We start from the raw sequence: 22,792 nt of genomic DNA, 5'->3' as shown, positions 1-22,792 counted from the left end.
AGAATAGGAGAGGCAGAAATAAGAGGTAGACAGGTCCAAGGCCCCAGAGAGGGTGCCAATACTCCATAGCCAGGGTGGGGTGGGAACCAGTAGAATCCTGGGTTTCCATTTCCCACTCGGAAGAATAGACAAACAGTTCCCAGGACCCCAAGAACTCGGTACCCACTTTGTGATGGTTTTTGAGACAGGGTCTCACTTTGTAGTTCAGGCTGGCCTTGAACTCACTATGTAGCCCAGCCTGGTCTCAAACTCTCAATGATCCTTCTGCCTCAGCCCTTCCAGTGCGGAGATTGCAGGCCTACACCACTACTACCAGCTCCGTGCACACCTTGACAACTCTCCCAGCCTTACCAAGAATTGCACCGAGTTTCGAAGAACAGTGGCCTCCTGGTTCGCAAAGGCCTCGATGCAGTGGGGATCAGCCAGCAGAAAACCCACTGCCAGCTTGCGCTGCACCAGGAAGGCGGAGCCTGGGCGGGGCAGAGGACGGGGTTAAGGCCCCACCCCTCGGAGGGTGCCCAGGTCCCCGACCCTTCCTGAAGCAGGCCCTCCGTGCGGGCCCCGCCCACAGACCCTCTTTAGAGCGCATCTTTAAGGAGAACCGGTAGGAGTTGCCCTTGTCCAGGAAAATGAACTGGGGCAGCTGGTATTCGGACTTGAGGTTGTAGATCTTTTCGTAGCTGGCCATGTCAATGTGCACACCGCCCGCACTCAGCCAGTTTCTCTCCAGGTATAAGTAGTAATCCTGGCAGACGCAAGGCACCAGGCAGAGTCAGTGCGGGTTTGTGGGGGGGCTGCCTAGGCACCTCCTGCCCCAACTTTCAACCTTCTCCACACACCTGGTCTTGTTTCTTGTTTTTCCACCAGCGCCAGGTAGGGTCGTGCACCGGGTCCGCATACGGCTGCAGGGACCAAAGGAATGAAGAGGCGGGATGAAAGACCCTAGGAGAGTGGCAGCTCCAGATCCCCCCATCCCAGGTTCCAGCCCATAACCCAAAGCAGATAGTATCTATCCAGCCAGTACCTAAACCCAGGCCTTTCTTTTTCTTTTTTGGTACTGGGGATCAAACTTGGGTCCTTGCACTTGCGCAGCAGGCGGCAAAACTACTGAGCTAAATCCCCGGCCCTTTTCCTAGATGATCTTTCTTTTTTTGGGGGGGGCCTTTCTTTTTCAGCACTGAACGTTGAACCCAGGGCCTTCGAACTAAGCAACACCCACATGTCCCTGCCCCTCATCATTTTTTTTTTTTCTTTTAAGATCTCGGGGCTGGGGATTTAGCTCAGTGGCACCGCTGCCTCGCAAACACACAGTCATGAGTTCGAACCCCAGTGCCAAAAAAAAAAGAGTCTTAGTAAATTGCTAGATTGCCTGGGGTGGGTTCTAATTCGCAATCCTCCTGCTGCCTCAGTTTTTTAGACTGTTGCAGTAACAGGGCCAGGATTTAGCTCAGTGGTTCTGGCGCCTGCCTCGCAAGTGTAAGGTCCCGAGTTTGATCCCCAGTACCAGAAAAGAATAACAGGCTTGTACCACCACACCTGGCAACTAAACCCAACTTCTGCTAGCTGCACCCCAAAATCACTGTTCACAGTCCTGCTCAAAGCAGCTCTGCCTCCACCCCCACCCCAAATCCTGGAATTTCGGTCTTCAATTCTGCTGTATAGGTTGGTTCCCCTCTGCCAGGTGTCAGACACTATGGGGAGCTCACCTTGTTGTACTTGGAGTGCAGCCAGAGCAGGTAGTAGAGGAGGCCCTGGTAGACAGCGAGCGAGTTCTTGCTGTGGAAGCCCGAGCTCTCCAGGACCTGTGGTGGCCTGGCCCGGTAGCGCTCCTCGCGCGTGTAGGCCTGCGGGTTGGGCAGGTTCAGCAGGCTCAGCATGGTGAAGGGGCACTGGTTGGTGAAGGACAGCACCGGGCGGCCCCTGCACAGCGGCAATGGGGGCAGCAGCTGACGAGTGTGCCCGCTGGCACCCCGAGAGCCTCCCAGGCCTCACCCCCACCTTCCTGATATTGGCTCCCCAAATCTAGTCGGGCCGTGTGCTTCAGCCCCTCTTGCCGGTGCACCCTCGACTTACCCCTTGGCTGTCCTGGCTCCTCAGAGCATAGCCCCTGTCTTCCACAGCGCATCCCCAAAGCCCTCCACTTGGCATTTGTTTGGTGCAGTGTGGTGTGGTGTGGTGTGTGTGTTCACTAGGGACTGAACCCAGGTCCATCACGCTGAGCTAAGTTCCCAGCCTTTTTTTCTTTTCTCATTGTGAGACAGGATCTCCTTAAATTACTCAAGCTGCCCTTGAGCTTTTTTTTTTTTTGAGATAGGGTCATGCTATGTAGTTCAGAATAGACTTGACGTCACTATGTAGTCCAGGCCTCAAGGCAATCTTCCTGCCTCAGCCTCCTGAGTGCTGGGAGTACAGGCATACCACACCATGCTGTGCTTTTTTTTTTTTTTAATTTTAGATAGGGTCTCCCTGTAGAGTTCAGGATGGCCTTGAACTATGTAGCCCAGACTGGACTTGAACCTTCAGCCATCTTCCTGCCTCAGCCTCCCAAGTGCTGGGATTACAAGTGTGTACCAGAACACCTGGCTAATTTGTGATTCTGTTTGTTTTTTCTTAACTTGTGATTCTTCAACGCCCATTCTCCTTTCTTCCTCAGCACATTTCTTCCCCACCCCTGCCCAGAATACCAGTCCACACCTTCCCGCCTGGCTAATTTTCCTCACCCTTCAGGTTCCAGCTCTGACACCTCCTCCTTGACGCCCTCCCTGATGCGCCCTCCCTCTAGCCTGGGTCTGGGCCCTTTGAGCTTCACAGGTGCTGAGCTCCCCCATTCCAGCCTGGAGGTGCCGCTCCTACAGATGGAGCTTTTGGGGCCACCTGCGTGGTTCCTATCTTCTTACCCCTGCTGCTCTAAGCGGTAGTGGCTCTGCTGCTCGTACAGCAGCAGCTTCTCCACAGGCACGAGCCTCTTGACCAGGCGACCCTGCCCGTGGCCCATGAGGTACACCAGCTGCCGGAGGAAGGCAATCAGTGAGGTGCCGCCAGTTCCCTGCGGCGAGCGCCCCCTCGTGGCCCCGCAGCACCCGCCCCGCACCTGGTACAGCTCCCTGTCTTCATAGAAGAAGGTGACCGTGGTCTCGTTGGCGGCATAGAGGGAGGACTGTTGCAGCATCTGCAGACTGAAGTGGATGCTCCAGCCCCGGGACGGGAACAGCCGGTACAAGCGATAATTGCCCTCCAGGAGGTACCAGATCTGTGGGGCAATGGGCTGTGTGTCTGGACAGTGGGGACCTCCAGCCACATCCTCCCTCTGCCCAGGGTGTGAGCCCTGAGGTTTGGAGTGCACTCCAGGTGGGACTAGGTGGGCTCCATGCGTCTCTGCAGTGCCATCTCTCCACTTGCCCCAGCCCTGCCACTTCAGGTTCCCGCCCCCACGCCAGAACATTTGTTTTTGAGACACAGTCTCGCTATGAAGCCCAGGCTGGCCTTGAACTCACAGCAATCCTCCTGCCACAGCCTCTTGGTGTTGTGTAACTTTGACAAAGATTTTTACCCTTTCTGAATTCCAAGGTTCTGTTACAGATGGAGCTTCTGATGCCCTTTTCTGGGGTCCCCAAAGGTGCCCCTCCAGCCCCTTTACCCTGATGGGGAGGAGGGTTGGGGTTGAGCAGAGAGGGAGTGGGGAGTGAGGAGTGGGGCAGGGCAACCCACCTCTTCCGTCTCCGTGATAATAGCGATGTCCCCACCAAATGAGTTGACCAGGTATTTGATGCTCAAGTCTTTGGGGAAACCCGCCAGGTAGGTGTAGTTTTCAGCATTGTAGCTACAAAGGGCAGAGATGGGGAGCTCAGAGCACGGGGACAGCCAGGCATCCCGAATACCTGCTCCCTCAGAACCAGGCCTAATACAACACAGGGCCCACTGACCAGTTCCCTGCTACCTTGTGAGCCAGTGCAAAGGGACCTGGACTCCTAGCTTCTGCCCCGACCCCACACCCCCGGTGACCTTCTGCCACCAGGGATCCCCATCTGTAGGATAGATGCAGTTTGCTGTCCAGCATGGAAATGATGAGAAAGTAGGAAGGGCCCTAAACTGTCCTCAGAAAATGCACTTCTACTGCTCACCTAGCTTGGGTCCTTACATAAAGTTTCTTTTTTGTTTATTTCTTTATTGAGACAGGGTCTCAGTATGTGCATAGTTCAGGCTTGCCTTGAATTCACTATGCAGTCCAGGCTGGCTTTGAATTTGCAGCAAACCTGCCTCAGCCTCCCAATTGCTGGGATTACTGGCCTGTGCCATGATACCCAGCCACACAAAGTTCCATTTTAAGAAAGACTCCTAGGCAAGGCACCACATGCCTATAATCCTAGCACTCTGGGAGGTTGAGGCAGGAGGACCACAAGTTCTATCCCTGCCTGTGAAACTTAGCAAGACCTTGTCTCAAAATTAAAAAAATAAAGATAAAAAGGGCTGGGGATGTAACTCAGTGCAAAGGCTCTAGGTTTAAGAGCCCCAGCACCACAAAGTAAAAATAAATATTTAAATATATATCTATTTCCCCCATCCTATCCCTGACTACCCCAATCCACAGTTCCCCACTCTCAGTCCTGACACAGTAAGGGCCTCTGCTGAAGGCTTGGTGACTTCTGAAAGCCCCACACACAGTGGGGCTGGGAGTCACACTCTGCCTGGGTCACCCAGGGTGGGGGGCTGCCCACCTCTGCAGGAGGAAGTTGCCCCAGATGAACAGCATGTTGTTGTAGGTGTTGAAGAACAGGCCCTTGGGCACCATGGGGGAGCTGGTGTACATCTCTGTGCCTACCATCATCAGGTACTCCAAGCCCTGAGCTGAATGGAGCAAAGGAGAGAATACAGCAGAGAAATAGGGTCTCCAGGGCCCCTCCTGGCCCCTACCTGCTTTGAAAGCCACCCCTGCCTTGTCCTCTTACCATCAGGGATGAAATCTGGGATGATGTAGAGGTCTTCCGTGTCGTCACTGACTTCGGGTAACAACACAGCCGCTTTCAAAACCTGAAGCTAGGGCTATTGGCCCCCTGTATCTCCCAAAACCCTCTCCAAAGCTTCCCATTTGGGCCAGAATTCCTTGAGGTGAATTCTAAAAATATATTGCCTCTGAGAGGATGAAGTCCAATGAAGGCATGAGACTTATCTCCTCTGACCCCCTGACTGTGGGGTCTTATGCATCTGGTAGCCTGGTTCTACTGGAGGTGAAGTGAAATCAAATCTACTTTTCGTGAGCTGTACAACCTTTCTGGATCTGGCTCTGGTCACCTCTTCAATCTCACTCCCTGTCCTCTTCTTTTGGTTCCAACCACATGGACACTCAGTTTCTCGAGCCCACCAGAGCTTCTACTCTATTCTCCACTCTACTACCCCCTTTTTCTCCCACCCACCCTCTGTACTGGGGATTGAACCCTGGGTCTTCATTCCAGCCCTTTTTTTGTTTTTTATCTTGAGACAGGGTAGGTAAATTGCCCAGGTGGAATTTGCAATTCTCCTGCCTCGCCTCCTTCAGTGCTTGCATTACAAGCACGCCACAACATTCAGCTTCTACCTCCTTATCGAAGGGTGATTTGAGCAGCCTCCCCTCCCCTGCCTGCTAGGCCGACCTCCCTCTGGGTCACCCGGCCCCCTATCGCCTTGGTTACTCAGGCTGTAGCGGAGCACTCGGAAAGACTTGGCGTTTAAGTCCTCGACCTCCACCAGCAGCAGGAGGATGTACTCTCCCGAGACGAACACGGCCCATATAATGGAGCAGTTGCCGACTGAGGATGGAGGGTGGGTCCACAGCAGCCCGGGACGCAGCCACGCAGCCACGGGGGGCTCATCCTGAGACAGCCCCCACCCCCAACCCCACGCGCTCCACCCCTCCCAGGCACCACCCATTGGTTCCCAGGAGCAACCCCCCCCAGCCCCTTTCCCACTTCCACAGCCCCTCCCCAGAGCCCCCCTCCCCCACCATCCTCCCTCCACCCTGCAGACCCACAGTAGGGCGGTAGGGCGGGAGGGTGAAGTACCCAAGATCTGCTCGCATACGGACCGGCCCTTGGGCAGCATCTCGAAGGACACACGGCCATCTGGAGAGCGAGAGCTAGCTCAGGCCCTTCCCACCCTGCTGCACCCAACCCCCTCCCAGCTCCCCAGGATGTCCTCCCCGTGCCTTGGCCCTCCATCCTGTGTGCTGGGACCTCACGTACACTGTCCCAGGAGTGTGCCTCCTGGCACAGTCATGCGCTCAGGTCTGCTTGGGCCTGAGTTAGAATTAGTGCGAAGAGGCTGCTCCCATTCTGGCCTCCAGCCCCCAGCGCCCCCTCCTTACTGAGGAGTGAGCCCAGGGCCTTTGCACTGAGCTCCATCCCCCAGCTCCTTTTGTTATACTTTATTTGGAGACAGGGACTTGCTCAGTGGCTATATTGCCCAGGTGCGGCTTGAACTTGCAATCCTTCTGCCTCACCCTCCCAGAATTCTGGGGTTACAAGCTTGCACCACCATCATTAAACACCACAAGGAGTCTACTTCAAAATGAAGCCAAATCATAGGGCAGATAATAACCCCTAATAGTGCCCCCCATGCCCCTGACACAGTTTTAAAACTGTTACAGAACAACTTATTTTACCTTTATATCAGTCCACAAAAGTAGGTGCTATTATTCTCATTCAGCCCCATTTTGTAAAGAGGGGAAAAGAGCTCAGTGAAGTCAAGTCAGCCATCTAAAGCCGCACAGCTAGGGTGTGATGGGCAGTCTCTCTCCAGAATCTGCCACAGTAAGTTACTATGCTATGCTACTTTGTCCAGAGATGGAATCTGATGCACACATATCCTGTAGGCCCCTGGATCCAGCCACTCCTGAAGCTGACACCTGGCCTTTTCATTTTTAAAATCCCTGAATACTTTGTGCTTAAAGGATTTTTTTTAAAAAATTGGGCTTCTGCGTTTGGTAACCAAACATGTAGTAAAAGATATATAGCACCCCCAAGCCTTACCTCTATAAACAAATAACTGCATTAACACACACACACACACACACACACACACACACACACACACACACACAACCCCCAGGCTGGGACACTTGCTGAGGGCACATGGTTTGGAATGAGAGGTCTGGAGGGCCCTCGGGTTCCCTTACCGGTAATGGTCCCAAAGTGCAAATAGCCCTCATGCTTCCCTGTGGGGAGGGCCATGATGTACTCAGAGCCGTTGCTGTGCAAAAGCACAGGACACAGCCTCTTGATGCACTCGGTGGCCAGGACCCGAACCCAGCTGCCTGGTGGAGAGGCAGCATGGGGCCTCAGGCCTGGTTGGCAAGACCTGTGCCTGGGCCCCTGTCCTCATCCCCCTGGCCTTAGGGTGCTCATGTGCTGTCCCTCGGGGTGGTGTCTGGTGACCCTGGGCAGTGGCAGCAGCTGCTTTCAAGAAAAGTCCCCTTCGTTGTCCTCTGTCCCTGAGGTCAAGCTGGTGCGGGCCCCTCTCTCACTGCCCTGGCCCCAGGCTAGGCCCTCCAGGGCTCCCCTGGCCTGAGGTGGTCCTCACCACTGCTGTGGCTGCGGTCGTAGAGCGTGGCATAGGTGCCTGTGAAATAGTAGACGAGCTGGTTCTGCCGAATGAAGATGGTGCTCTCCGTAGAGATGGCATCATAGATGGTGGCCGAGAAGCCAGCCTGGGGGCAGTAGAAGGAGCCTACCCAGCAACTGTCAATGCTCAGCTGTGGAGGAGCAGAGGTCCTGGTGAGCAGGGGACCTGGACGTCAGGCTCCATCACCGGCCTGGGAGCCCTCCTGCTCTAACCACCTGGGATGGAGGGACACAGGTAACAGCTTCACGTGCTCTCCCTGCCCACCTGAAACTGCACCTTGGTGGCTAAAGTTCCCCAACATGGCCCAGGGAAGCAGACATCCAAGACATCAGCCAGCTGGGCATTCTGGGCTCCTTGGAGTTGAGCAGTGGATAGCATGCTCAACGGCACTCAACAGTCCCTGTGCCCCTGGGAACAAATACAAAATATCCCATGCCTGGCTCAAGGATCATGTAGACAGTTCTAGTCTACCATGAACCCACTTTGCTGTCGGCTTGACACCACCTGAATCCAGTGGCCAGTTACTAATACTGACAACGTCCCAAACAGTGACAACACCACCGAACCAGGGTTCTTGCCAATAAGACAGAATCTAAATGAAGTTTCTAGAATTCACTACCAATTGATAGGTATATGAATGATGTGCACTGAACCATGCACCCCCAAGTTCATGTGTTGAAACCCAACATGAAGGTATTTGGAGACAGAGTTTTTAGGAGGTAATTAAGATTCAACGAAGTGGGCCGGAATTTAGCTTGTGATGCCACTGCCTGCCTTACAAGCACAAGGTCCTGAGTTCTATCCTCAGTACCAAAAAATAAAAAAATAGATTCAATGAGGTGCTGGGTGTGTGTGTGTGGGGGGGCATGTACCTGTGATTCCAGCACTTGGGAGGCTGAGGCAGGGGATCAAAGCAAGTTTGAGGCCAACCTGGGCTATATAGTGAGTACAAGTCTAGCCTGAACTACATAGTGAGACCCTGTCCCCTCACCCTAGTTATTTTATTTATTTATTTTTGAGACAGTGTCGCCCTATGTAATTCAGGCTAGCCTATAAGCCCAGCCCCCAGGACGCTAAGGCAGGAGGGTCACAGAGTTCAAGGCTAGCCTGAACCACATAGTGAGACTTTGTCTCAAAAACAAACTAACAAACTTCTGGGAAGATGGGAGAGTGGTGAACAGCAGACAACACACTTTCTGAGATTTGGTGTCCAGATGCTGGAATATAGCAGGAAGTGAGAAAGAGAAGGAGGAGGGAAGTGGGTCCCCTGGACCCAGCAAGGATCTAAAGCGAGAATTGAAGCCTACAGAGATTGAAGAGAGAGATCTCAATGCAGGAGGAGGTGGCAAGCAACACTTTCTCCCCAAGCCCTGATTCACCAAGTGGAAGGGGCAGATGAAGATGAGCTGAAGATGAACAGTGACTACTGGTGAGTCTCCAGTAGGCCTCCACAGAGAAACACACCAGTGGAACAGAGCAGTGGATAGTGAGAACCTCAGGGGCTGAAGAGTTATCTGGGTTCAGACATCCCACAGGAGAGGGTGATTGGCTGGTAGCCATCTTGGAGAGGGGCCAATTGAGCTCAGAACTCAGAGCAGCTTTAGGCCGGCTCCATCTAGCAGCTCATAGTGGCAGGGTGAAGTACTTCATATCTGCAGGAGGTCAAGGAGCTACATTCAAGCTGGCAAGAAGTACATAGAGTGTTGCAGGCTACAGGGGTAGACTCACAGCCAGAAACTAGCCTGAACTTCATGGAACTAAAGGTGCAGGCTTGCTGGGATTATCCACTACACTACTGTCAATCTACGTTGGCCTGCCAGGATTAATCAACATAGATCTGGGCTCTGTCTGTCCACTCTGTCTACCAGTGATAGCATATTTCTGTCTACCAGAGACATGCCCTGAAGTGGACATTTTTTTTCTTCTTTTTTATTTTCTTTTTTCTTCATTGTTTGTTCTCCTTTTTCTATGTGTGAACATTGTTTCTAGTTTTCTTGTTGTTCTGTTCTGTTTTTGTTTTCATTTCTTCCTTCTCTCTCCCTCCTGTCTTCACCAGTTTCCCAAAGTTCGCATAATCTTCCTTCGTCCTCCAGCCTTGGTTCTACAACTCTTTTTTTTGGTACCAGGTATTAAACTCGGGTCCTTGTGCTTGTGAGACAGGCAGCAGAACCACTGAGCTAAATCCCTGGCCCTAGCCTTGGTTCTAATCTCTTCCTCTTTTTCTATTTCTCTATTTTCCCCTAATCCCTTTTAAATTTTCTCCATTGAGGGTAAAAGGGCATATTTACTGTATATAATTTTCTGGTTTGTTTTAGATTTTTGTTATATAACCACAAATATAGTTCATACAGTTAAAGGTGGCAAATTAATAGTTACCACAGTTTGTCATTCTCTAGGCTGTGTTTGATGCTATTGTTACTGCTAATTAGAGACCCAATCCAAAAATGGGGATCTGAAATGAATAGACACTTCTCAGATGAAGAAGTAGAAATGTCAAATAAATATATGAAAAAATGTTCAACATCACTGGTCATTCAAGAGATTCAAATTAAAACAACACTGAGGGGGCCAGGGATTTAATTCAGTGGTTTCACCGCCTGTTGCGCAAGCGCCAGGACCCAAGTTTGATCCCCCGTACCAAAAAAAGGAAAAAAGAAAAAAAAAAGTTACTTCCTTTTGGGCCGGGGATTTAGCTCAGTGGTTCCGCTGCCTGCCTCTCAAGCTAAGGACCCAAGTTCGATCCCCAGTACCAAAAAACAAAAAACAAAAACAAAACACTGAGATTCCATCTCACTCTGGAAAGTCTGGCTATTATCAAGATATCAACCAATAACAAACACTGGCAGGGATGTGGGGAGAAAGGAACCCTTCTCCACTGTTGGTGGGAGTGTAGACTGGTGCAACCACTGTGGAAATCAGTGTGGAGATTCCTCAAAAAACTAAAACTAAAGGGCTGGGGATTTAGCTCAGTGGTTTTGCCATCTACTGTGCAAGCGCAATGACCCAAGTTCCATCCCCAGTACAAAAAGAAAAACAACCCTAAAACTAGAGCTTCCATTTGACCCAGATATTTCCCTTCTTGATATCTTCCCGAAAGAATTAAAAGCATCATACCTCAGAGATATATGTTCACCCATGTTTATAGTGGCAGTTTTTTGGTTTTGGGGGTTTAGACAGGGTCTTGCTATATAGCTCAGGCTGGCCTCAAACTCACTATGTGGCCCACCCAGGCTGGCTTCCAACTCATGATGATCCTCCTGCCTCAGCCTCCAGAGTGCTGGGATTACAGGCGTGCACCACCATGCCCAGCTGTATAGCGGCACAGTTTATAATAGCTAAATCTTGGAAACAGCTCAAATGCCCATCAACTGATGAGTGGATAAAGAAGAGATGGGAATTTTTATATGATGGAGTACTACTCTGCCATAAAGAAGGATGAGCTTGAGACATTTCTAGCTAAATGGATGCACCTTGAAACCATACTCTTAAGTGAAATAAATAAGACACACATGTATAAATACCAAATAGTTTCTCTGGTGTGAGAAACTGAAAGTGTAAATAAGGACCAAAATGTATAACAGGTATTAGGAAATGGGAAGAAAATGCTCAAATGGGAAGGGGAACAGGGGAGGGGGGAGGGAGGAAGGGATGAGAAAAAAGAATAGAAGGAAAACATGGAAACAAAGCTTTTATAAATAAGGAGAAGAAGAGGGATTGAAGGGAGGGGGGAATGGAAAAAAAAGAAGAGGCAAGATATATCATGTACAGGTACAAACTTCCTATGATGAATGTTATCATTCTGTATATCTAAAATGTACCAATAAAAACAAACAGAAATAAGCAGTGTACTGGGTTCCCCCCGATATAATGATTCCTTCAGGGTGGGTACATGGTCTGAACACACTGAGTGGGACCTGGGGTTATAAGGGAAACATCTTTCCCACCGTCTGTGTTCTGAAAGATGCAACCTTGCGATCTTCTCTTTCAGAAGGCAGAAGTGTTTTTGAGCAAAAAATTCATATTGAGAAATCCAATCTAAGATATGGAGAGAGAAACCCAGTCTTGGTGACACTGTTAAAAATTCTGGGTCAAAGCCGGCTGTGGTGGTGAATGCCTGTACTCCCAGCACCCTCCCCTTTTCCACTTTAAAAAAAAAAGAGGTCTTGCTTGGGTTGGCCACACTGGCCATGAGCTCCTGCCTTAGGCAATCCTCCTGCCTCAGCCTCTGGTGTAGCTGGGAGCACAAGTCCATACCACCATGTCCAGGTTCCTTCTCCAATTAGTGCAGATGGTTCTTTGAGCTCCCAAATCCATGACCCCATCTTCCTTGGTGACAGAAGTTAGTCCAGCACATGGCACACTGACTTCCATGCGGCTAGATGGAGCAAGTGACCAATTCCTCCCGAATGGAGCATCAGTGCAATTTCCTCTAAGAGTGCACTGCATCCACCAGGCAAACCTGTGACCTGCACTGACTCATTCAAACCCACCCAGAGCCAAAGAAGCTTCTGCTATGCTTGTTCCCTCCCCATTCTGAAACAACACAGAACCTGAAAGCCTGGGCTACATGGCCATAGCAATTCAGAAGTCTCTGGATGTGGAAGATGCTATGGCACATGCTGAGTATCGACAGTGAGCGCTATGAATGGCACAGTGGCAAATCTAAGTATCATTCCCATTTTACAGAATGGGAATCAGGCCCAGAAGGGTAAAGTGACTTGCTCAATTCAGGAAGTGGCAGAATTAAGATTTGAACCTAGGCCACTGGGGAGGCAGAGGTCCCTTCATGCTCCCTGGGGGACTGCTGTGCCTTTGGGTCCCATTCTGTAGCCCCAGACCCCGGCCCCAGATCCCTTGGCAGCCCCCGGGCCCCTGCTGGCCTGGTGTCACTCACCTCCACAAGAGAGAAGGTCTCAAAGTTGGTGTCAGTCAGCAGGATGGCCTTCTCATTGGGAATGCCACCCAGAATGAGCACCGGTGACTGGTCCAGAGTGTACCACAGGGGCCTTGAGGAGGCATTCACAAAGTACTGGGGTGTCAGGTCAAAAAGCTGCCAGGGGAGGCCACGGAGGCTGCTCAGTGCTCCCCAACCCTCCCATGGCTCTCTCTTATTTAAGGAAAAGCCAAAGTCCTCACCCAATTGCAAGGTCCCCCACAATTTCCCGTCATCTCCCTGACCTCATTCCCTACCACTCAGCCCAGCCCTGTGGCCTCTGCCCTGCTTCTCAGATGCACCGGGCACAATGTAACCTCAGGGCCTTTGCACAGGCTATTCCCTCCCCATGAATCTTGTATCTACATGACCCCTCTGTCCTCCGAGGCTTTATTCGAGGGCAACTTACATGAAGCTTTCCTTGACTGTTTGGTTAAATGTAGCAGTCTCCTCCTGCACAGGCCCATCCCCCTCACCCTCTTTGGTTTCTCTCCAAACCACTTATCACATTTTTCTTTTCTTTTTTCAGAGTAGGTTTTATAAAGCTAGCACCTTCACACTGAACTATATCCCTAGCCTTTAAAAAAAAATTTTTTTTTGTAGTGCTGGGGATCGAATCCAGGACCTCAAGCGTGTTAGGCGAGAGCTCTACCACTAAGCTATATTTCTGCCCCTTTTTATTTTATTTTATTTTTTATTATTTTATATTTTTCATTTACTTATAAAACATCCTTTATAACAATATAAAAGAAAACTTCAAATTAACTCTAACCAAAGTGATCCAAACGTTATAGTAATCAGGCAAACCAAGGAAAAGCTAGCTCTGGGCCTTTTTAAAAAATTTTGACGCAGGGTCTCACTACATTGCTCAGGCTGGACTCAAACTTCGGTCCTCCTACTTCAGCCTCCCAGAGCCACCTTTTAATTTACAGTGAAGTGGACTTGGTTTTCATGTGGCCTGGTTTGGCGTCTGTCTCCCCTACTGAAAAGTCAGCTCTGCGAGGCAGGCCTTGGGGTCTGTGTGTTCACCGCTGTCCCCACGATGCCACAGCGCGCGCTCAGAAGTAATGAAAGAACGAACGACTGAATGTGTGAACAGCGATGAAGATGTGGTGTAGGAGGCCCGCAGATAAGAGCAGAGCCCCAGCTCGAGGCCCAGATGGCCCCACCACCAGGCCCCTCACCTCTGATCCCAGCGTGAACTTGATCGTGTTTTGCTGCTTCTTCAGGAAGCCGTTGATGTTCACGCGGAACCTGCGGCAGATACAGGCAGGCCCAGGGCGGGGTCCAGTTTCCGGCACAGCCCCCAGCCCGCTCCCCACACTCCCTCCCTTTGGTGTTCCCTGCTCCTTTGGAGACTGGGGGTGGGGGTGGGGTGACAGGCTCTCCTGCCCCCAGCCTGGGATTGGAGAAGGGCACCTTTTATTGGGAATGAAGGGCCCCAGGCCGTTGCTGGTGACCTCCACCTTCACGACCACGCTGCCGTTCTGGATGGGCATGGGCATGAACCAGCTCATGGAGCACACCTCCTCCGCCAGGCACGGCCCTGCTGGGATATGGCCCTGAGGAGCTGCCCAGCAGGTCCCCCTCCGGGGCTCCCTGGCCCGGCTCCCACCCACCTGGGTAGCGGAAGGGGGCCGCCTCCATCCTGATCTGTAGCTGCTCTATCTTCCAGCGGTAGAAGTTCACAGAGGACTGGAAGGTGACCAACACCAGGGGCTTCAGCCCCATCAGGTGGCCACTGCGGACCAGGTCCTCGGAGGGCTGAGGGTGAGATGGCCCCACAGGTGTGCCCTTAAGATGGCCTCTGGGTCACCACCGCCTCACCACCACCCCACAGTGGCCTATGAGAGCTGCTTCCGATGTGTGAAGCAGCAACAGAGTGCTCGGCACTGTCTCCCAGAGAAGGCAGGGGGGCTGGGAATGGGGGAACCAGGAGGAGAAATTTAACAGCTTCTGCCACCTTTGCCCAGCCCTGCATCTTGAGGAGCACTTTGGCCAGGGTCCTGTCCTTTCTCCTTCACTTGCTGTTGGCCCTGAGTCAATCTTTCCAGTCACAGGGAGCAGGCACTAGGCACTGGGGACGGCTCCCTGTACCGGCAACAGAGGCCACTGCCACCCTGGCCCTGTCCACCCCTGTCTCCTGCCTCCTCCCTGTCCTCCTGCTCCTGCCTGAGCCAGATCATACCATCCTCTGCTTGGAGCCTTCTCAGGGCTCCCTGTCACTCAGTCACCTAATAATGATTCATGCCCTGTCCCCCCACCTTTCTGAAAAAACTGTCTTCCATGAAACAGGCCCCCAATACCAAAAAGGTTGGGGACGCCTGCTTTAAAATACACAACTCACAGAATGGGACAAAATATTTACAAATTATATATTTGATAAGGAGTTAGGAGTGAAATATAAAAAGAATTTTATAACAATAAAAAGACAAATAACCCAACTTAAAAATGGGCAAACAGGGCCAGGGATTTAGCTCAGTGGTTTTGCTGCCTGCTGTGCAAGCACAAGGACCTGAGTTCCATCCCCAGTACCAAAAAAAAAAAAAAAAAAGGGCAAAGAAGCTGGGTATGGTGGTGTGTGCCTGTAATCTCAGCACTCAGGAGGCTGAGGCTGGAGGATTTTTCAAATTTAAGGCCAACCTGGGCTACATAGTGAATTCAAGGCCATCCTGAGCTACATATCAAGACACTATCTCAAAAAAAAAACCAACTAAAAATGGGCAAACTATCTGGATAGACCTTCCTCCAAGGGATGGAAATAAATGGATAAAAAGCACATTAAAAGATGTTCAACATCATTATAAGGGAAATACAAGTCAAAATCACTAAGTTATCACTGTGCACACTAAAAAGGTGGATAATAACAAGTGTTGGTGAGAATGTAGAGAAACTGGAACCCTCACACATTTCTGATGAATATAAAAAGAGGCAGCTTCTTTGGAACACAGTCTGGCACTCCTTTAAAAATTAAATGGGGGGCCAGGGATTTAGCTCAGTGGTATGGTGGCTGTCTGGCAAGCACAAGGTCCTGAGTTTGATTCCTGGTACCAGAAAAAAAAAATTAAATAGGGTTAGCATTTGACCTAACATTTCCACTCCTGGGAATATACCAAATACGAGTGAAAACATGTGTGTACACAAAAGCTTGTACTTAAATGTGTATAGCAGCATTATTTATAATACCCAAAAAGGTAGAAATAACCCAAATATCCACCAATTAATAATAGACAAACAAAATATAATATATCCATATAGTAGAACATTATTTAGTCATAAAAAGGAAGCATAAAAAGGACACATGCTACAACATAAATGAGCTTTGAAAACATGCTAAGTGAAAAGATACAAAAAAGTTACATATTGTAAGATTTCTATGTATATGACACCAGGTGTGGTGGTGCATGCCTGAAATTCCAGCATTCAGGAGGCTGAGGTAGAAAGATCATCACAAGTTCAAGGGCAGCCTGAATTACATACTGAAAACTTGTTTCAAAATAAAATACTATGTATGTGAGTCTGGCATGGTGGCATACACCTATTATCCTGGCATTTGTGAGGCTGAGGCAGGAGGATCACCATGAGTTTCAGGCCAGCCTGGCCTACATAGTGAGTCCAGGCCAGCCTGCACTACAAATCAAGACTTTGTCTCAAAAAACAAACAGCAAAAAAACACTAAAAAAAAAAAGGTTCTTTGTATATGAAACGTTCATAACAGGCAAAATTGTGGGGAAAGAAAGTAGATTAGTTTTCTCCAGGGGCTGGAGAGAAGAAGGGGGCTTGAAATGAGGAGTGTCTACTAGTGGGTACAGGGTTTATTTTAGAGATAATAAAAATATCATGCAATAAGATAGAGAGGATGGGGGCCGGGGATTTAGCTCAGTGGTTTCACCGTCTGCTGTGCAAGCGCAAGGACCCGAGTTCGATCCCCGGTACCAAAAAAAAAAAAAACATAGAGAGATGATGGTTGTATACCTTTGTAAGTTTTACCAAAAAAGAATTGAATTATACATTTTTAAATGATCAACTGGAGGCTGGGAATGTAGCTCAGCGGTAAAGCACTTGCCTGGCATGCACCAGGACAGGTGAATGGGTTCTGTCAGTCTCAGTGGCCCCATCCATCCCTTTCCCCGGGGATCCAACCCAGGGCCTTAGCTATGGGTTCCATGCCCTGAGTTACATCCCCAGCAGCACAAAACAATGCAAAAGCTGAATGTTATTGTATGCGAGTTATTGCAAAACAATATGGCCAAAGGGAAAAAAACCACTTACTTGAGCACATATTATGTGAGATACTGGGAACTGTACATAGATAATCCTTTTTGATTTTTGGTTTTTTGGTTTTTTGAGACAGGGTCTTGCTATTAGTTCAGGTTGGTCTTGAACTTACTATATAGCCCAGGCTGGCCTCAAACTCATGGCCATCCTCCTGCCTCAGCCTCTGGAGTGCTGGGATTAAGGGCATACACCACCATGCCCGGCTCCTTTTTCTTTTTCAGTAGTAGAGATTGACCCCAGTAAACACTCCTCTGTGTCCCTGGACCTTTTTATTTTGAGACAAGATCTCACTAAGTTGCTTAGGCAATCCCAGAAGGAGCTGGGGAGTTATAGGTCTCCACACTGCACCAGGCTCGATAATCTTGAATCCCTAATTATCCCAGGGTTGTATGGTGCTGCCACCTGCCTAGCAACCTGAGGCCCTGGGTTGGATCCTGGGGGGAAGGGGAGGATGAGGACATCCACTCACCTGTCCCTCACAGGAGTAGTTGATTTTGAGGTAGTAAGGGAAGCCCAAATATTTCTGCAAGGAGAGGTGGGTGAAGTGTTCAGGGCCAAGTGGTAGAGGTGCAGGACCCTTCAGGTTCGTTTGAGCCTGGTTCCCTCACCCTCACCTCCTGTGGATCAATGGGCGAGTCCACCAGCATGCTGAATACGCTGTTCACTGTATCCACGGGCTCTTGATCATAGAAGCGGTCACTCACGTGGGTGTCACCTACCCTATCAAACTTGTTCAGAACAACCTTCCAGGTGCAGTCCTGGAAATCATCGCTTTCCCACACCCTCGACGATGCCACTGGTACCGCCAGAAGTGCCAAAAACACCCGAAGGAGTCGTACTCTCGGGCACACAGAACCGGTATGGATCATGGCTGGGCAGCGCACTATGTGCAGCTAGAACCTGGAGAACGTGCAAGTTTGATCTCTTGGATGACTCCTGAGCCTCGCCCCGCCCCTGCTCTGGCTCCTGACCCCGCCCCTGCTCTTGGCCCCGCCCCTGCTCTGGCTCCTAGCTCTGGCCCTGCTAAGACTCCAAGCCTTGCCCCGACTCCTGGTCGCTTCAATTAACCTCGCCCTGCCCCTGCTCCTAGTTCCGCCTCCTTTTGGTCCCCCCCCCCCCCCCCCCGCTTACTTTTATTTCTGGCTTTGACAGAGCCCCTCCTGTTTTCCCTCGTCCCGCTCTGACCCGTGATCACACTCTTTTTTTTTTTTTTTGGTACCGGGGATAGAACTCGGGTCCTTTGCGCTCGTGATCACACTCTTGTTCCTGCGCCTGGCTCCCCGTTCACTCCTTGCTCCACCCCCCACCCCACCCCCCACTTCTCCTGGTGCCGTCCCTTTCTCCTCGCTCTGGCCCGGGCTTGGCACCGGGCGCTACCCTGCATTCCCCTCCAGCCGCTCGGGTCCGGATCCAGAGCCTTCTCCACGCCCGGCCCCTTCCCCTGTCTCCGCCCCCGTCTTGGGCCTGGGGGTTGCTTCTCCCTAGGCTTCCGCCCCTTGCCCCTCCCCCTCTCCTCGCCGGCCCCCAGCCTCCCTAGCTCCGGAGCGAGCTGCTCCCCAGGCTGCTCCGCACCTGGCCGCTTCTCCTTAGAGACCCTCTCCGAACCTCGGGACGTCTCATAAGAGACCCTTTCTTCGATTCTGTTTCTCTCCTCCCGTTGGGGTCTCTGCTCTCCCCAGTGTTTTTCCTCTCCCCAGGATCTCTTCTTGTCAAGGGTCTTCCCTTCCTCAACTCTCCCCTTCTCGTCAGGGACCCTTTCTTCGCCGGGGGGTTTCTGCTCACCCACGGGTCTCCTCTCCCTTCCGGATCTCTCCTCGCCCCGAGGTCTCTCTTCGCCTCGGGATCTCTCCTCCCTCCGTCATCTCTCCACTCCTTGGGATCTCTCCTCCCCTGGGGTTCTCTCCTCACGCCATGATCTCTCCTTCCCTCGGGGTCTCTCCTGGCCCTGTGGTCTCTCTTCGCCTCGAGAGCTCTCTCCTCGGGATCTCTCCTCGCCCCGGAATCTCTCTTCGCCCCTGGTTCTCTCCTCCCTTTGGAATCTCTTCTCACCAGGAGACCGCTCCTCTTTTCCTTTCTCGTAAGAAACCCTTTCTTTGTCCCAGGATCTCTCTTCGCCCCGCGATCTCTCCTAGCCCCTCGTTCTCTCCTCTCCTCAGGATCTCTCCCGGCCCCGCATCTCTCCTCCCCGCGGACTTGTCCCTGGATGCCATATCTCTCCTCGCCCCGCGCCCTCTCCTCGTTCCACGCTGACCTCTCGATCTTCAACTTCCCCCTCGAACCGCGACCCTTTTTCTCCCCACATTTTCTCACTTTCCCTTTGCAGGTCCAGATTATCCACCTGCCTCTTCCAACCCCGCCCCTACTCGCCCCACCCCGCTCACTTAGCCACGCCCAGCTCTTCCCTCCACCTTTCTCCTCTCCTTCCCTGCCTGTCTCTTTCCCTTGTCAGCCCGATCCCACTACTCTCTTCACCTTCCCGAGCTTTCCCCCACCCGGCCTCCCCCTTCCCCTCCCTCCCCCCAGGATGGCACTGCCCTCTTTTCCCGCCCCCAAGTACCAGTCACTGGTTAAAACCAATCAACCGTTGCTCGGCAGCGCCAGTCCCACCCCCTTTGCCCGGTCTCAAAATGGCCGCTCTCACGTCCACAACGGACTTCCACCTTTCCCGAGCCACGCCTGCGTGGGGCGTCTGTCTCCACAGTAACGCCACTCCGGAGGCTTGGAGGCGGGGCTCAAGCTCCCCGGCGTGGCGGCGAGGGAGGGTAGCAGCGGACGTAGAAGTGCTGGAGTTGACTGAAGTCTGTGTTAGAATTAAATCCTGCAAGGAGTTCCTAATGTCTCTTCTGACGGCGAGCACTGTCTTTACTTGTCCTTAAACTCAAAAATTCTGCTGAAAAAGTTAGGTCTCCTAGAGAATTTGTGGGAATGAATTTAATCTTCTTCTTAGTGATTTTTTTTCCCCATACTGGGGCGTAAACCTGGGTTTAACATACTAGGCAAGCTTAGTGCCGATATATGAGAGAGGGCGTGGCAAAGCTGGCTGGGGAAATAAGCAGGACCTGTCAATTACAAGATCCAAGTGTAGTGCTGGAGAAGTAGGTGGGGCCTATAAATTTCAAGATCCCAGGGCTGCCCCAGATAACTCTCAGGAAATTCTCACAGGCTCCCACGAGATCTGGACGGTATAAAGGAGAGGGGGCACCGGGAGGAACTTGCTAATATAACCTCCCACGATAGCCTTTCGTGGGTCTTCCAGACTCAGGGCGTGCTTTTGTTGTTACTTTCTCTCTCTCTCTCTTTGTTTGACCTGTGTTTGCTCTACAGAGCTCGTTCTTCCCTTAATTTTGTTTGTTTGTTTGTTTTTCGTTCTTGTTTTTGTACTGGGGATCAAACTCTTGCGCTTGCGCTTTCGAGGCAGGCAGACAGTGCTACTGAACTAAATCCCCAGCCCCACTCTTAATTTTATTTATTTATATATTTTTTTGGTGCCGGGGATCGAACTTGGGTCCTTGCGCTTGCAAAGCAGGCGGCAGAACCACTGAGCTAAATCCCCAGCCACCACCCTTAATTTTAAAATAAACTTTTGACACCATTTTTAGCTTGTCTCGTCCAATTCCTCTTCGAGGCAGAAGGACCTGGAATACTTTTGTTTGGTGAGCCATTTTCAAAGTAACTACTTGACAGCAGTGCCACACCCAACCCATAATCTGCAGTTTAACATTGTCCTTTAAAAATGTGGAGATGGGGCCCGGGGATTTAGCTCAGTGATTCCACCACCTGCGTCGAAAGTGCAAGGACCCGAGTTTGATCCCTGGTACCAAAAAAATAAAAATAAAAATAAATTAAAATGTGGAGATGGGCATCCATCTCATACAGGTATTATGGGAAGACTATGTGGCATAGGTAAAATTTAAATAAGTTTATTATTTTAATTTATTGTTAAAATAAATCAAGATTAGGACTGACAATTGTTGTCAGTTGTTGTTTTGGTACCCGAGTTCAAACTCGGGACCTTGCCCTTGCAAGAGGACTGACAGTTAAATGAAATGTATAGGAGGTCATTGGTTTGGACTGGGCTCCTGCACTTGGTCCAATTGGCCAAACCAAAATGTAGTCATTCATGCTGAAGTTCCTTGCCACCAAGTGGAAATTAAATTTATCTGATCTTCTGAGCAATCAGGAGAATTGTAACAGCCAAATCCCCATATAGGTCAGTTTTAGCTGGGAGTTCCCTCTGCTTTCAAGGAAAGTAACCCTGAAACAACCTGTCTTGTTTGTTTCAGTACTGGGGATTGAACCTAGGGCCTTCTCATTGAGCTACATCCCCAGCCCCCCCTCTTTTTTAAGAGTAGGAAAATTTATTTTAAAAAAAAAAAGAGGAGGAAAATTTATTGAGAGAAAGCTTCTAAGAGAGACAGAAGGGGAACTGGAAAGTGGATTGCCCCCCCCAAGCCCCTTTTTAAAAAATTTATTTAGACACAGGGCCTAGCTAAGTCACTAAATTGCCCAGGCTGGGTTGAGCTTTTCAGTCTTCCTGCTTCAGCCTCCCAGAGGGCTGGGATTACAGGTGTGTACCACCATGGCAGGCTATCCTGTTCAGTTTTTAAGATGTTTTTCCCCTGCCCTGGGGGGTTAAACCCAGTTCTTGCCTGGCTTTTGTTCTGTGTTTCTTTCCTCAATCTTCTCTATCTGTAAAACCAGTGTCCTCTGTTCAGCTCATGGGCATGCTCATTTTCTTTGAATGAAATACTGCCTGATTTTGAAACTGGGGGAAACCTGAATAAACCCTCTGCTTTCACTTGCTTTTAGTTACTTGCTGTTACTTGTGACTTGGTTTTAAAAAATCACTAATTTTGGAGGCCCCCAAGGCTGAGCAATGTTATTAGTCTCCCACTGTTAGTTAACACCTCTGACCTCTGGTTTTGATGATAATAGCTGCCTGGGTTACTTCTCAGGGACTTGAAGGAAAACTTTATTGAAAACTAGGACCCTTCACTTGGGCCTGTGCAAGCATCAGATAGGTGACTTCTCTGATTTCAGGAGGAGGGACACTCTGCCCTCAGATCGGACTGCCATTTTCTGGACACCTGATGTGTGCCTAAGTAAGAACTATAAAAGTTGGTTACAGATGTGCAGACCACCGATGGTTTTACCTCCAGTCATTCCCCTCACCTTAAATCAGCCTGTTCCTTTATGCTATACATATCCCTAAACCCTGTCCTTGGGGGCAGATTTAAGACTTGTCTGTCTCCATACTTGCTCCCTTGTGAATAAACTATCTTTAATTTCTGTGATTGTACTACTGCACAGCAGGTGAAACAAGCCCGGTACAGGACCAGTTCTAAAATCACAAATAATAAAAAAAAGCCAAGTAAGACCTTCAATCTCAATTTTTTGTAGCCAGGTATGGTGGTGTACCCCAGTAATCCAAGCACTCAGGAGGCTGAGGCAGGAGGATTGTTGTGAGTTGGGGGCCAGCCTGAACTATATAGTGAGACTCTGCCTCAAAAAAATAAAGAATAAATAAACAATTTTTTTTTTCCCCGGTACCGGGGATGGAACCTGGGACCTTGCCCTTTTGAGGCAGGCGCTGGAACCACTGAGCTAAATCCCCGGCCCTAAATAAACAAATTTTTAAAAATAAATTTGTCAGGGATTTAGTTCTGTGGTTCCGCCGCCTGCCTCCCAAGCACAAGGTCCTGAGTTCGATCCCTGGTAACAAAAAAATAAAAAAAATATTTGTTGTAATTGTTCCTCTTGACAAGACTCAGGCTGTGACTTTTTGATGAAATGCAAAATGACTTTAAACCAGTGCTTTTCAAACTCAAGTTCACACGAGACTCAGCAAAAGGACTACTTCAAAGAGGCTGGTGGGCTCTACCCCCCAGAGTGTTTGATCAAGTAGATCTGGGGTGAGGCCAAGAATCTGTATCTTCGCAAGTTCACGGGGAATGGGGATCCTGATGGCCTGGAGCCCACGCCTTGAGG

General features: G+C 50.3%; 1 protein-coding gene across 10 annotated transcripts in view; it reads right to left on the bottom strand.

Annotated features, from left to right (window-relative positions):
- The window catches only part of Catsperg (catsper channel auxiliary subunit gamma), a 28,643-nt gene extending 9,349 nt beyond the window's left edge, over nt 1-19,294 (bottom strand). For 4 of the 10 annotated variants that reach the window (XM_087191100.1, XM_087191107.1, XM_087191102.1 and 1 more), the window contains exons 1-20: nt 18,377-19,294; nt 17,419-17,704; nt 17,274-17,327; nt 14,146-14,290; nt 13,946-14,072; nt 13,711-13,780; nt 12,488-12,643; nt 7,552-7,723; nt 7,148-7,285; nt 6,036-6,095; nt 5,667-5,783; nt 4,947-4,997; nt 4,716-4,845; nt 3,709-3,820; nt 3,092-3,250; nt 2,898-3,007; nt 1,707-1,920; nt 840-902; nt 574-745; nt 352-470 (exon numbers count right to left, since the gene is read on the bottom strand). In XM_087191100.1, coding sequence (XP_087047226.1) covers nt 352-470; nt 574-745; nt 840-902; nt 1,707-1,920; nt 2,898-3,007; nt 3,092-3,250; nt 3,709-3,820; nt 4,716-4,845; nt 4,947-4,997; nt 5,667-5,783; nt 6,036-6,095; nt 7,148-7,285; nt 7,552-7,723; nt 12,488-12,643; nt 13,711-13,780; nt 13,946-14,072; nt 14,146-14,290; nt 17,274-17,327; nt 17,419-17,673 — 2,424 coding nt within the window. In that variant the 5' untranslated portion in view covers nt 17,674-17,704; nt 18,377-19,294. Of the gene's footprint in view, nt 1-351; nt 471-573; nt 746-839; nt 903-1,706; nt 1,921-2,897; nt 3,008-3,091; nt 3,251-3,708; nt 3,821-4,715; nt 4,846-4,946; nt 4,998-5,666; nt 5,784-6,035; nt 6,096-7,147; nt 7,286-7,551; nt 7,724-12,487; nt 12,644-13,710; nt 13,781-13,945; nt 14,073-14,145; nt 14,291-17,273; nt 17,328-17,418; nt 17,705-18,376 lie in introns of those variants that run through there. The other 6 variants (XM_087191103.1, XM_087191101.1, XM_087191104.1 and 3 more) reach the window with 6 other exon arrangements.
- Between the last annotated feature and the right edge of the window lie 3,498 nt (nt 19,295-22,792).

The sequence above is a fragment of the Heterocephalus glaber genome, unplaced genomic scaffold (genome assembly GCF_053883595.1).
Source record: "Heterocephalus glaber isolate CG9 unplaced genomic scaffold, H.glaber_assembly_v1.0 deba00001561, whole genome shotgun sequence".
NCBI classification, from domain to species: Eukaryota; Metazoa; Chordata; class Mammalia; order Rodentia; family Bathyergidae; genus Heterocephalus; species Heterocephalus glaber.
The sequence above is the reverse complement of the archived record's forward strand: the minus strand, read 5'-3'. Positions and strand labels throughout refer to the sequence as shown.